General features: G+C 42.7%; 1 protein-coding gene across 4 annotated transcripts in view; it reads left to right on the forward strand.

Moving 5' to 3' along the window:
* Positions 1–409: 409 nt before the first annotated feature.
* Positions 410–15,052, forward strand: part of plekha6 (pleckstrin homology domain containing, family A member 6) — a 345,819-nt gene continuing 331,176 nt past the window's right edge. For all 4 annotated transcript variants that reach the window (XM_060845333.1, XM_060845334.1, XM_060845336.1 and 1 more), the window contains exons 1-3: positions 410–563; positions 697–773; positions 881–938. In XM_060845333.1, the coding sequence (XP_060701316.1) occupies positions 499–563; positions 697–773; positions 881–938 (200 nt within the window). In that variant the 5' untranslated portion in view covers positions 410–498. The remainder of the gene's footprint in view (positions 564–696; positions 774–880; positions 939–15,052) is intronic.

Consider the following 15,052-nt stretch of genomic DNA (forward strand, 5'->3'; position numbering starts at 1 on the left):
TGCAATCCTCACCCTCTCCTCCACCAGGTATAGTACTTTGGAGTCTCCGTGTGGCACAGTGGTAGTGTCCCTACCCTGGACCAGGAGACCCTATTTCAAGCCTTGCCTGTTCCAGAGGTGTGCAATAACACGTGGATTTGGAAAAATAGGTCAAACTATTTTTTAAAAATGAGGCTGAGTTTGTGTGTGCAATGTGACTGACTCAGTTGGATTTTGATCTGCACAGCAACCTGAAATTTCTCCTGGGAGGGTGTGGGTGGTATCATTGGAGTGTGATTTATTCCGGAGCACATTCTCTCTCTCTCTCTCTGGGAGCAGGGTGGGAAGGAGTTTCAGATACAGGCGGGACTCAGGAAGCGGTGATATTGACAACTGACTGATCCCTTTAACAAGGAAGCGAGCCCGAGAGAGTGCACAGGGGAGCAGGGGTGCTAACCCCCGGGGGGTGAGGGAGACAGGGACGGAGGAGAAAGTGAAGACCACCCGTCCCCAGGACAAATGGAACGCCTTCCAAAATATTGGAACTCGGCAGTGACACGGGATGGGCGGATCTTCTTCATAGAGTTGAGTATCTTTGAGAAAGTTTGCCTTTCTGTAGAGTTGGACTTTGCGGTAGAGTTTTGCAGATTAAATTATCCTCCCAAAACTTCTGGCACTGCTGGGGTACATTTGATGTTTTTTTTTGTGTGTGTACAGTGATTTAACTTGTTCGACCACCTGGATAGATCCCAGATCCGGACAGGGATTTCGAACTGGACACAGGCGCCGTCCAGGTAAGGAATCAGTGAATGAGGTCTCTCTCAAACCCTACATTGTTTATGAGCCAGACACTCAGGGTTTATTGTACGTTATTGTTGGATTTTTGTTTTGAAACTTGCAGATCTGCCTCGTGGCTGGGAACAAGCTTTCACTTTTGAAGGTGCAACATATTTCATCAAGTGAGTGGAGTTTATTTGATTGTTTTTGCTCTGGTTCAGTTCGGTGCTGATGGATTTTACCTTCAGGAACTTGCCTTTTCTCCACCTCCACAAAGGGTTGGCGCTTCTCAGCACTTTTCTGTCGGTTTACAGGTGACTGGGCACATAGTTACGGCCCAGGGCCCATTCACACATTGCACTGTCCTTTCCCCATCCCTCATAACCTGACCTGACTTTGTCAGTGCTTCCATTTTATCAATCCACATCCTTCCATGGCCTCTCTCTTCCTTTTCGCTGTAACCCCTGAAGCTTCCAGAACCCTCCCAATTCTCAGTCTTTGTGAAATTTGTGCCCCTTGAGCTCCCCAATTTCACTCACTCCATCACCGAAGACCTGGCCTTCAGCAGCCTAATAGTGTGGACCTGCATATCCGCACCTACTCTATCCAGCCCAAGACACCCTTTAAAATCTTTCTCTTTTATAGAAACCCTACAGCGCATATAGAGGCCATTCAGTCACACCAACCCTCCGAAGAGCATCCCACCTGGATCTACTCTGTCCCCATAACCCCACATTTATGGGTAACTCATCTAGCCTGCACATCTCTGGACACCTCAAACAATTTACCAAGACCCAATCCACCCGAACCTGCACATCTTTGGACTATGGAAGGAAGCCAGAGCACCCAGTAGAAACCCGCACAGACACAGGGAGACTGTGCAAAACTCCACACAGACAGTCACCCAACGCATGAATTGAACCCAGCTTCTTGGTGCCGTGCTATCCACTGAGCCACCATGCCACCCACTGATCTGTGTTGACCAGTGTTGTTGCGATTTGTACTAATATCTTAGAATGGGTCTAATTTTCCATTATGGCACTCCTGTGAAATCCCATGCATTAGGTGTGCCACATGAATATAAGGCACTAACTGCCCGTCTACATTATTTCAGCCTGCACTGTTAAACAATGCTTGGTTATGTTACAGAGAATGGAAGCAAGGAGCAGGAGTAGGCCATTTGGTCCTTCAGGTCTCCTCTGTCATTCAATATGATCATGACTGATCCTCTACCTTGATGTCAAATTCCCCCTTTAGCTTCCCATACCACATGAAACCTTGAAAATTGAGATATTTTTCTGTGGCTGTAGAGGAATGACAACTGAGCCTAATTATCAGTTCCACACGTGGAGCCTTTTTCTAAAAAAGGGTCAAGTTTTGAAATTTGGCTGGCGGAGATGGTGGGGGGAGGTGAATTAAGGCCAATTGTGATATGTCAGCTGCTACTTGACATGCATGGGTTTCTGCTGGATGCTCCGGTTTCCTCCCATAGTCCAAAGATATGTAGGTTAGTTGGATTGGCCATGGGAAATTACCAATTTTTGAGAAGATTTGTTCTCAAATTACCCATAATGTCCAGGGATGTGTCCGTTAGGTGAGGTAGCCATGGGAAATGCAGGGTTACAGAGATAGTGTCGGGGAGTGGGTTTGGGAGGGATGTTCTTTGGAGGCTCAATGCGGACTTGTTGGGCTGAATGGCCAGCTTCCAGACTGTAGGGATTCTATATAAAAAATTGACAAGTTTGGACATGTGCCAAAGGTTGGGAAGTTGCTTTTAAGATGCACTTCTGACTGCATGGGCACTAACATTACCAATGTCTTTTGAGTCTGTCAGGATTGTGATGTCACTTGAGTCCCTTCTAGATATTTCTAATCAATCTGGTTAGATATGTTGTAAGAAGCCAGGTCTCCTGGCTAAGAGGTAGGGACATGACCACTATGCCTCAGGAATCCTCCCAGTCCTTAACTGAGTATTGTGAATTGAATATTCTGAATTCAGCAATGATAATGCAGAGCAGGGCAGATTGTTGTGTTTACTGATATTTTGATGATGCAAGAAAAACTTATGAGAGAGTTGCTGCTTAAGGTATAAGTGTAATTCTTCACCACACTATACTTAGTATTACCTGATAGTTTTCAAAATGGATCTATAAGCATTAACAATCAAATATGACTATTCATTTGGACATATGCTAGGAACGATTAGTCTACATTTGAATTTAAACTATGCTCCTCTTGATTATCCATGGATTATTGGATTGAAATTTCGCATAAATCAGATAAAACGTTTGATTAAAAATAATTTCAATTGCTTTCCACCTTCCTGAGAATTTAATTTGCAAAGGCTCCTTATCCTCAAAGTGCCTCAGTTATTACGCGGGGATTAAATTTTGGGTCAACGACTAGACTTTTATTACCTTGAGTATAGAAAATTAAGGAGTGATCTAGACCATGTATTTAAGATCTTGAATGCAATAAGTAGAGGAGTTAAGGAGAAACTTGTTCCTCTCATGGGAGATTCCAGAACAAGGGCAGCACGGTGGCACAGTGGTTAGCACTGCTGCCTCACAGCGCCAGAGACCTGGGTTCAATTCCCGCCTCAGGCAACTGACTGTGTGGAGTTTGCACATTCTCCCCGTGTTTGCGTGGGTTTCCTCCGGGTGCTCCGGTTTCCTCCCACAATCCAAAGATGTGCAGGTCAGGTGAATTGGCCATGCTAAATTGCCCGTGGGGGGAAGGGGTAAATGGAGGGGTATGGGTGGGTTGCGCTTCGGTGGGTCGGTGTGGACTTGTTGGGCCGAAGGGCCTGTTTCCACACTGTAAGTAATCTAATCTAAAGGGAATAGAATGCTGAAAATTGAGGCAAGACATTTGGGAATGATGTTGGGAAGCATTCTCCGTAAGTTTGAAAATTTGTCACAAAGAGCTGAAGAGGCCGGAGGTCAAATATTTGATGTTTTATCTTCAGCTTGGGAAGATGAGCAGGAGCCAAGCAGACAGTGCCATTGTCAAAATGTTTAGTTTAAAATGAGGAGGGCACATGGGGATGAAACATGGTTTTATTTCGCATGCACTAGTCAACACTTTTAAGAATGCCGAGTCAGTTACTTTGAACAGTATGTTTACTTAATGTGTTATGTTTCTGTTGAAATATATAAAACAGTTGCACATCATATTCTTTGGCCTTTGCATTCTAACCTCTGGTTTATTAATATCTTAATACACTTGCTAAGATTGACAAGAATGCCACATTGGACGGTTGTGAAAGTTTGAAACTATGTACAGAGTGCTACGGTAAAATGTCAATTTTGTAATCATGGAACCAGACAGAGACAGACAGGAGAGAGGGATATTCCTATAATTAACATTTTTAAAAAAAATTAAAGTTATAATTTAGTAGGTCATAACAGAAACATTCCCGTGAACCATTTAATTTGAATTCCTCATCTAAGTGAAGGTGTCTGCTTATCTCTCGCATCCTGCAGAGTTTTAATGAGGCAAACAAGAGGGTCAATCCATGGAGAATGTTTGATGACCTTTGAAAAGGTCTGAGCATGGCTTTTCACCAGGTTCCAGAAGGCAGGCTAATCAATAAAATGAAACCTTCATGAGATCCTTGGGAAAGTGATAGGCTGGATCTAAAATTGCCTCAGTGGCAAAAATTAAAGTTCATGGTCAATAGGTACATTTGTAAAAGTAAAATGCTAGGGATGCTTAAAATCTGAAATAAAATTGGAAAATACCAAAGAAACTCAATGGGTCTTTCAGCATTCGTGGAGAGAGAAACAGAATTAATGTTCTGAGTCCATTGTGACTCCTCATTATTGCTTTTGTAAATGAAAGGTTGTTTCAAATGGATTCCACAGAATATTAGGTATTGGGTCCCTGACTGTTTGTCGATTTATTTTATCACTTGGATGCGGACATCACAGGCTGGACCAGCATTTCTTGCCTGTCTGTAGTTGTTCCTTGAGAAGGTGGTGGTGAGCTGTTTTCTTGAACTACTGCAGCTGTAATATGTAGGTAGACCACAATCCTGTTATGGAGGGAATTCCAGAATTTTGATTGAGTGACAGTGAAGGAATAGTGATACATTCCAAGTCAGAATGGTGAGTGGCTTGGAAGAGAAATTGCAGATGGTGGTGTTCCATGTGTCTGTTGCCCATGTCCTTTGAATGGAAATGGTCGTGGGTTTGGAAGGTGCTGTCTAAATATCTTTGGCAAAATTCTGTCATGCATCTTATAGGTAGCATGCACTGCTGCTAATGAGCATCGATAGTGGATGGACTGAATATTCATGGATGTGATGTCAATCAAGTGGGTTACTTTGTCCTGAATGGTGTTGAGCTTCTTGAGAGTTGTACTCATCCACACAAGTGGGGAGTATCAATCATTTCAACTTCAGTGTTGAGCGCAGGGCCGAGTAGTTCGCAAATGATACTGGAACTGGATGTTAGTTGTTAGTGAGCAAAAAATATGTAGTCTGCAGGAAGATGTCAATAGACTGGCAAGATAGACAGAAAAATGATAAATGGAATTCAACCCAGGTAAGTGTGAGATAATTTTATGGGGAGGACGGTTACTTTCTTTATGTTGTAAAAGGGCTTTAGGACCCTGGATCAACTTGCAGTGATGTCATGGAGCTGCTCATCACTGGGCATAAATCATGTTTATATTGAGTGTTAGTTGGTTATTGATTGAAGCTGCGTAAAGGATTGAAATGATCAATGGAGATTTTAGAAAAGAGTAGCGCGTATATAGTCATATCTAATATAACTAGAAGTCAAAACCAGGTATATCTATAATTACCATCTATAGCAATTTTTATAATAAATAATGTTACTTGGAAAGTCAAGCTTGAACAGAAAATCGCTAACGTCATGATAAACCCTCAGAACAAAAGACTTTCCATGGTTGGAACGACAGTTATAAAGTTCCTTAAGGCAGGAACAAAACTGTTATGAAGCTGTGTACAGTTTGTCTCCTGGTACTTTAAGAGTTGGATTATTGATGATTGGTACATGGGATCGATGTTCTGTTTCTGGGTTGAGAGCTTGAAGAGGGTGATGCATACTTGGTGATGTTTCTAACAATGTAGCAATGAACGTAAGTGCAAACAGGTCACAGACTATAACCTTGTACTGGGCTCACAGTGCCTAAAGAGCCTTCTCATGGCCAATGGGCACGGGTTGCGGAGCGTAACAGGAGCTTGCAGCAGCTGAACTGATAACTGTAGGTTTGATAACAATATCCCCAATCTTGTACTTGCAACTACGTTGCCTACTCTGTGCAGTCAAATTCTGGAGGACTTTTCCAACGTATTTAGACAAGCTTTTACTTGGGTGAGAACAGAGGTAGTTTTTTGAGTTATCTGCTTTATAGGCTGTCAGTAGTCTAGTTTTCTGACTGAATCCCTAAGATGTAAAGGAGAAGTATGCCATTCAGGCCATCGAGTCTGCTCTGCCATTCAAAGAGATCATCGCTGATCTGGTAACTCCACTCTCCTGCCTCTTCCCCATAACCCTGGATTCCCTTACTGATTAATGATCTATTGCAGCCTTGAACATTGTTAATGTTTGCCTTGGTAACTCTCTGTGGTAGAGGATTTCACAAATTCACGACCCTCACAGAGAGAATAAAGTTGTCCTTATTTCTTTCTTAAATGGGTGGTCCTCTTACTTTGAGACTTTGCCCTCTGGTCCTGTTCACTGCCAAAGGGAAATGATGTCACTGAAAGTATCCTGTCAAGTTCTTTAAGAACTTTACCTGATTCAATAAGGTCACCTCTCATTCTTTTAAACTCCGATAATATAAGCCCAAACTACTTGACTTCTCCTCATAAGATAGTCCCTCCGTACCCAGGTCACCTTTCCTGAATCTGCCTCCAATGCCAAGCATATCTTTTCTGAGATTAGGGATTCAATTTTAATATTCTAGGTGTTATCTAACTAGTGCCACATTTTATATGCCATTCCCTTTGAAGTAACGGCCATCCTTTAACCTAGCTTCCTGATTATCTGCTGAACTCGGATGTGGGCTTTTTGGGATTCATGCACAAACACTCTCAAATTGCTCTGAGATGCAGCATTCTGCAGTCTTTCTCCATTTAAATAATATTCTTCTTGCCAAAGTACATAACCAGACATTGCCCCTCATATTCCATCTGCAACGCTTTCCCCACTCACTTAACCTGTCTATATCCCTCTGAGGACTCACCACTTGCCTTCCTACTTCTTTTTATGTCATCGCAAATTTAGTGAAAATACATTCACTTCCCTCGTGCAAATCATTAGCATATATTATAAATAATTATAGTCTCAGGACTGATCCCTTGGCATTCTTAGTTACAGGTTCCATTCTGAAAATGTTGAAAAGTGTGGTGCTGGGAAAGTGCAGCAGGCCAGGCAGCATTCGAGGAGCAGGAGAAGGGCTTATGCCTGAGGCATCGACTCTTCTGCTTCTCGGATGCTGCCTGGCCTGCTGCGCTTTTCCAGCGCCACACTTTTCAACTCTGGTCTCCAGCATCTGCAGTCCTCACATTCTCCATCCTGAAAATGCCCTTTATCTCAACTCTCTGACTTCTGTTAGGCAGCCAATCTTTGCTTCGTGTTAATATATGACCTCCAAAACCGTGAGGTATTATCTTAAGGTGCCTTATTTGCCGTACCATACTGAATGCCTTTTGGAAAATTAAATGTATTACATCTACTTGTTCCCCTTTATCTATCCTGCTTCTTACCTCCTAAAAGAATTGTAATTTATTCGTTAAGCCTGGTTAAACTTCATGACATATGTTGTCTCTGCTTCAACATATGATATATTTCTAAATGCTCTGCTATTACATCTTTTATAATAGACTCCAACATTTTTCCAACACCAAAGATTAAGCTAAGTAGCCAATTGTAACCTTTTTTTTTGGTCTCCCTCTCATTTCTAAATAGGGGTGTTACAATAACAGATTTCAAACTGCCTCAACTTTTCCAGAATCTAATGATGCTTGTAAGATGATTACTAATGCATCCACGTCTTTCCATATCCTCGGATGAACACTTTCTACAAATTCTTTCGTGTGTGACCTCTGCCAATTTAATTTTCTCAATCTGCTTGAAGTTTGAAGTCACACGTGATTAATGTACTGCCCTTTTTACATGCTCCCATTGTCTCCTGATTTATTTTCCATCCTACCGTGGAAGAAAAATCCTTGTTTAAGGCGAGCATCTCCAGACTTTAAACTGTAGATTCCAGCTTAATGCCAGCCACATATTAAATTGGGTTAGATTAGGTTTAGAAAAGTTAAAGATTTACTTATCTATCAAATGCACGCACTCAGTCTGATCACCTGTGTGTCGTACAGAAACAGTAAAGTATGAAACTCACAGGAGGTATAAAGAAAACATTCATTGTGCTTCTATTAAATACACGATATCAATGTTCTAAGGCACTTCATTGAGATATTATTGAATAACATTTGACACTAGGTCACATATAATGACTGACCTGGTCAAAGAGATAGGTTTTAAGCATCATTTAAAAGGTGGAATTAGGGGTAGAGAAATGTCAAGGTTTAGGGAGGGAATGCGAGAGTTTGAGGCCCTATGAGCTGAAACCTGATGGCCTTGAAATTCAGATATACAGCAATGTGACAGTGACGTTGGTTAGTCATTTGTGATTTATAGCTTTTTGTGGGGTTCATAAAAAGTTATGATATTAAATATTTATTTTCAAATATGATTTTCTTGAAATAAATTAGGAATGCCTCAGGAATTTGTAAATGTACTGTAGGTTAGAACATAGAACATTACAGCGGAGAACAAATCCTTCAGCCCTCAATGTTGCACTGAACTGTGAACTATTCTCAGCTCGTCCCCCTACACTTTCCCAAAATCATCCATGTGCTTATCTAAGGATTGTTTAAATCTCCCTAATGTGGCTGAATTGACTACATTAGCAGGAAGGGCATTCCACACCCTTACCACTCTCTGTGTAAAGAACCCGCCTCTGACATCTGTCTTAAATCTATCACCCCTCAATTTGTAGTTACGCCACCTCCTACAAGCTGACGTCATCATCCTAGGAAAAAGTCTTTTACTGTCTACTCTATCTAATCCTCTGATCATCTTGTATGTCTCTATCAAATACCCCCTTAGCCTTCTTCTTTCCAATGAGATCAGACCCAAGTCTCTCAGCGTTTCCTCATAAGACCTTCCCTCCAGACCAGGCAATATCCTAGTAAATCTCCTCTGCACCTTTTCCACTGCTTCCACTTGCGTTGTGAAATATGGGGACCAGAACTGTACACAATATTCCAAGTGTGGCCGCACAAGTGTTTTGTATAGTTGCAGCATGATATTGCGGTTCTGGAACTCAATCCCTTACCAATGAAACCTAACACACCATATGCCTTTTTAACAGCACTATCCACCTGGGTGGCAACTTTCAGGGATCTATGAACATGGACTCCAAGATCCCTCTGCACATCCACACTGCCAAACATCTTTCCATTGACCCAGTGTTCTGCCTTCCTGTTATTCTTCCCAAAGTGCATCACCTGACATTTCGCTGCATTGAACTACATTTGCCACCTCTCGGCCCAATTCTGCAGTTTATCCAAGTCCTCCTGCAACCTGTAACATTCTTCCACACTGTCCACTACGCCACTGACTTTAGTGTCATCTTCAAATTTACTAATCCATCCACCTATGCCTGCGTCTAAGTCATTTATAAAACTGACACACAGCACTGGTCCCAAGACAGATCCTTGTGGCACACCACTAGTAACTGGACTCCAGACTGAATATTTTCCATCAACCACCACTCGCTGCCTTCTTACAGAAGCCAGTTTCTAATCCAAACTGCTAAATCACCCTCAATTCCAAGCCTCTGCATTTTCTCCATCAGCCTACCATATGGAACCTTATCAAAGGCTTTACTAAAGTCCAAGTATACCACATCAACTGCCCTACCCTCATCTACATGCTTGGTCACCTTCTCAAAGCACTCAATCAGGTTTGTGAGACATGACCTGCCCTTGACAAAACCATGTTGACTATCTGAAATCAAATTGTTGCTTGCGAGATGATTATAAATCTTATCTCTTATAATCCTTTCCAAAACCTTTCCTACAACAGAAGTAAGGCTCACTGGTCTATAATTACCTGGGTCATCTCTGCTGCCCTTCTTGAACAATGGCACAGCATTTGCAATCCTCCAGTCCTCAGGTACTAAACCTGTAGAGAATGACAACTCAAATATCAAAGCCAAAGGCTCTGCTATCTCCTCCCTAGCTTCCCAGAGAATCCTCGGATAAATCCCATCTGGCCCAGGGGACTTGTCTACTTTCACTCCTTCTAGAATTGATAACACCTGTGCGTAACTAACCTCGATCCTTTCTAGTCTAATATCTCGTACCTCATTCTTCTCCTCCACAATATTCTCCTTTTCCTGAGTGAACACCGATGAGAAATGTTCATTTAGCACCTTTCCGATCTCTGCAAGGTCCACACTCAACTTTCCACTTCTGTCTTTGACTGGCCCTATTCCTACCCTGGTCATCCTTTTATTCTTCACATACCTATAGAAAGCTTAAGGGTTCTCCTTTATTCTAAATCTTAAAGATTGCTCATGTTCTCTCTTTGCTCTTTTTAACTCTCTCTTTAAATCCTTCCTAGCTGAATTGTAATTCTCCATCGTCTCATCTGTACCATCTTGCCTCATCAACACCTAAGCCTTCTTTTTCTTCTTAACAAGAGATGCAATTCCTGCAGTATACCACTGTTTCCTTGCCTTAACACTTCTTCCCTGCCTGACAGGGACATACCTATCAAGGACATGCAATATCAGTTCCTTAAACCAGCTCCACATTCCGATTGTCTGCATCCCCTGCATTTTGCTACCCCATTCTATGCATCCTAATTCTTGCCTAATCGCATTATAATTGCCCTTGCCCCATCGATAACTCTTGTTATATAAGAATAGATTTTGTAAGGGAGAGGGAGAATGCAGATATGCATTAGGGTCAATTCTTCATGAGACAAAATTCGTTCGTGGGATGAGAGTATCTCTGACTCAGCTGTCATTTATTGTTCATCTATCATTGACCTCAAGAAGGTGGTGGTGAGCTGCCTTCTTAAACTGCCATAGTCAACTGGGATGGGTTGTTGAGAAGGGACTTTGACCCAGCAACACTGAAGAGACAATGATACATTTCCAAGTCAGGGCCATGTGTGGTTTGGAGGGGAACATACAGGTGCTGGTGTTGCCAGTTGTCCGCAATCCCCAGAATTTGTGTACTCAAGTGCAGAAGTACATGAGTACAGTGAAAAGTGTGCAATGTTACCTTTCCTGGTGCCACGTTTGGTATACAGTTCCTAGGTACAAAAGTTTAGGTATAAAGTAGAAAAATAAAAAAAAACAAATTTTAAAAGTTTAACAATATAGTCTTTCTTACTATAAGGTGGAAGACTGAAAAAATAAAGTTATAAGTTCAACAGTCTTTCTTAACAAGGCGAAAGTGAGGACTGCAGATGCTGGAGATTAGGGTCGAGAGTTTTACTTGATTAGATTAGATTAGATTACTTACAGTGTGGAAACAGGCCCTTCGGCCCAACAAGTCCACACCGACCTGCCGAAGCGCAACTCACCCATACCCCTACATTTACCCCTTCACCTAACACTATGGGTAATTTAGCATGGCCAATTCACCTAACCTGCACATCTTTGGACTGTGGGAGGAAACCAGAGCTCCCGGAGGAAACCCACGCAGACACGGGGAGAATGTGCAAACTCCATTGTGTGTTGCTGGAAAAGCACAGCAGGTCAGGCAGCATTCGCAGCATTCGCAGAGCAGGAACATCGATGTTTTGGGCTAAAGCCTTTCATCAGGAAGGGCTATTGTCCAAAACATCAATTCTCCTCCTCGGATGCTGCCTGACCTGCTGTGCTTTTCCAGCACCACACTCTTGAGTCTTTCCTAAATACTTCGTCATGCTGGGCTCACACTCCCTACGAGGGCTCAATCTCCTCCACTTTGTCCTGTTCTCCAGACGAGTTTCGGCTGCCTGCTCTTAACGCTATTGCAGATGCCGGGAACCTCCCTCACCGCTGTGTTGCGTTCACTCTTCCCAGATTGGGTTCGATCTCTGACCATCAAAGTTGTGATCCAGGCCCCCAGCTGCTGCCATGCTTCCAGCTGAGCACCAAGATGTTGATCAAAGTACTGGGTGGGTTGTAGATATTGGACTTGTTTCGTTGTAGGGTATCTGGCTTCAATGCTGTCTCTTCCAAAATGCTTGCTGCTAGTGAATGAACTGCGTCATTAACATGTGTCTGATGTTAACATACAAGTACACAAAGCAATTCGGAAAGCTGAGACTGTGATAGCCCTTAGTGCAAGAGGGCTTGTGATTTTGGGTCAGGAAACCTTGTTGCTTTGGTGAGACTATGTGGTGCACAATATTGGTCCTCTTGTCTTGAGGACGATATGCGTCCCATAGCAGAGATGCATCTAAGGTCACTAACATAATTGCTGGGCGTACAGATTTAGATTAAGAGGAGAGATTGAGTAGAATGGGAGTTTACAAGAATCAAGGTAGTCTATTTGAAACAGACAAAATTCTTAGAGGGCTTGCTGAGGTGAATACAGACAGGATGTTTTCCCCAACTCAAATAGATATTAGGGTGTTGGCCATTTGTGATTCAGATAAGGAGATGTTTGTTTACTCATGGGGTGGTGAAGCTTTAGTATTCTCTCTCCCAGAGGGCTGCGGAAGCTCAGGCATTGAGGACAGCCAATCTTGTATTAACCGGCACCTAGGGACCAGGAATGTACTGGTTGATCAAATATTCCAGTTTATCAAGAGGGCCATATTATCAATGTAAAACACACACTAAATAATAGAACTGTTATACTTTATTGACAGCATAAATCATTTACATAATAACGGAACTTTGCTTTAAATAAAACTTAGCGGTAAAACAGCCGTCTCAGTTGCACACTCAATTGACTACTCGAGATCACAATAACCCAGTAAAGTCCTGGTATTTGTGTTGTTCCAGTTTATTGTGATTACCGGTTAATACGATGAATTGAATTGAATTTATGGTCATGTGTACCGAGGCACAGTGAAAGGCTTTGTCTTGTGAGCAATACAGGTAGATCACAGAGTTAAGTAGCATAGACGGTAAATAATAGGTAAACAGCGGCAAAAGCAAAAACACAGGTATAGGTGAATGTTAAGAGTTTGTGAGTCCATTCAGTATTCTAACAACAGTAGGGTAGAAACTGTTGCGAAACCGGCTGGTGCATGTGTCCAGGCTTCTGTACCTTCTCCCTGATGGTAGAGGTTGTAGAAAAACATTGCCAGGGTGGGATGAATCTTTGAGAATGCTGGCGGCCTTTCCTTGACAGTGGGCCTGGTAGATGAATTATATAGATGGGAGGTTGGCCTTTGCGATTGTCCGGGCCGAGTTCACCACTCTCTGTAACCGTCTCCGATTTTGAAAGATACAGTTCCCATACCAGGTAGTGATACACCCAGACAGAATGCTCTCGATGGTGCATCTGTAAAAGTTGGCAAGGATACTCACTGTCATGCCAAATTCCCTCAGCTGCCTGAGGAAGAAGAGACATTGTTGGGCCTTTGTAACCAGTGCGTTTGTGTGAAGGGTCCAAGAAAGCTTGTTGTGGATGACCACTCCCAGGAGCTTGACACTCTCCACTCATTCCACCTCTGTGTTGTTAATGTGTAGGGGGGCATGAGTAACATCCTGCCGAAAGTCAATAATGAGTTCCTTGATTTTGCTGGCATTGAGAGCTAGGTTGTTCTCAGTGCAGTATTTTTCCAGGTCTTTCACCTACCGTTGTAGTCGGTATCAACACCATCTGAGATTTGACCGACTATGGTGGTGTCATCAGCGAACTTGTAAATGGCATTATTTGGTGACGCAATCATGGGTATACAATGAATACAGTAGGGGGCTGAGTAGACACCCCTGGGGGGCTCCCGTATTGAGTGTTAGTGAGGATGAAATATTGTCTGCAATCTTCAATGATTGTGGCCTGTGGGTCAGGAAACTGAGGATCCAGTTGCAGAGAGTGGGGCTTAGTCTGAGATCACTAAGTTTAGTAATCAGTCTTGAGAGGATAATAGTGTTGAAGGCTGAACTGTCGTCAATGAGTAGGATTCTTACGTAGCTGTTCTTGGTGTCAAGATGTTCTAGGGAGGAGTGAAGGGCAAGTGATATGGCACCTGATGTGGATTTTGAGTGGGTAAAGAGTAGTGGGGAGGCTGGAGTTGATTAATGCCATGACCAGCCTTTCAAAGCACCTCATGACCACTGAAGTTAGGGCCACTGGGCAGTCGTCATTGAGACATGCTGCATGAGCTGCCTTAGGCACAGGGATGATGTTGGCCCTCTTGAAATATGATGCCGGTTAAAACAAAGTTTGCTTTATATTGAAGCCTGAGGTTAATAGATATTTGGACACTCAGCATTTTATAGTTGGACAAGAAGATGATTGAGCTAAGATAGAAACTCGATTCTTATTGAGTGATGGAGAGGGCTCAAGGAGTGAAACGGCCCAGTCTTCCTTGTAATGTTTAGTTTGTCTCTTCCGTGCAGTGACATATGAAATTGCTGGAAAATCTCAGTAGGTCTGGCAGCATCTGTGGAGAGAAATCTGAGGAAGGGTCACTCGACCCGAAATGTTAACTCTGCTTTTTCTCCAGAGACGCTGCCAGACTTGCTGAGCTTTTCCAGCAGTTTCTGTTTTTGTTTCTGATTCTACAGCTTCCGCAGTTGTTTCGGTTTGTATTGTGACATGTGAAGTGTTGTGGTTGAAAGGGATAGAGTGTGTATATGAAGCTGTAATCTGCTTATCGGTGAGCGGTCCATCTGTGCATGGCGTGTCGAGACAAATAGCTGTCCTGACTGGCAGCAGGCCCAGCTGAATCTGTTGCGACAAGCTGCTGGTAGAAAGAACATTGAGAGTGTTAGGGCAGTGAATTGTTGCTGCAGCTACCCTCACACATTGAACCAAGTACTTTCCTGTCATCTGGCAGATTATGTATCAAACTGTGGCACAAATATTTCATGTAATATAACTGAAACTAAACCAGAGATCCTGAATAAGATACACAACAGCTTTGAATAGACTATCTCGTTCTGTCTCTCCAATTAGAAAGAATTACAATTACAACATTTAAAGGGTCCCTGCATGGATATGTGAATAAGACAGGCTTAGAGGGATTTAGACCAAATGCTGGCAAATGGGACTAGATTAGTTCAAGCTATCTGT

This window comes from Hemiscyllium ocellatum, chromosome 26 (genome assembly GCF_020745735.1).
Source record: "Hemiscyllium ocellatum isolate sHemOce1 chromosome 26, sHemOce1.pat.X.cur, whole genome shotgun sequence".
Lineage (NCBI taxonomy): Eukaryota > Metazoa > Chordata > Chondrichthyes > Orectolobiformes > Hemiscylliidae > Hemiscyllium > Hemiscyllium ocellatum.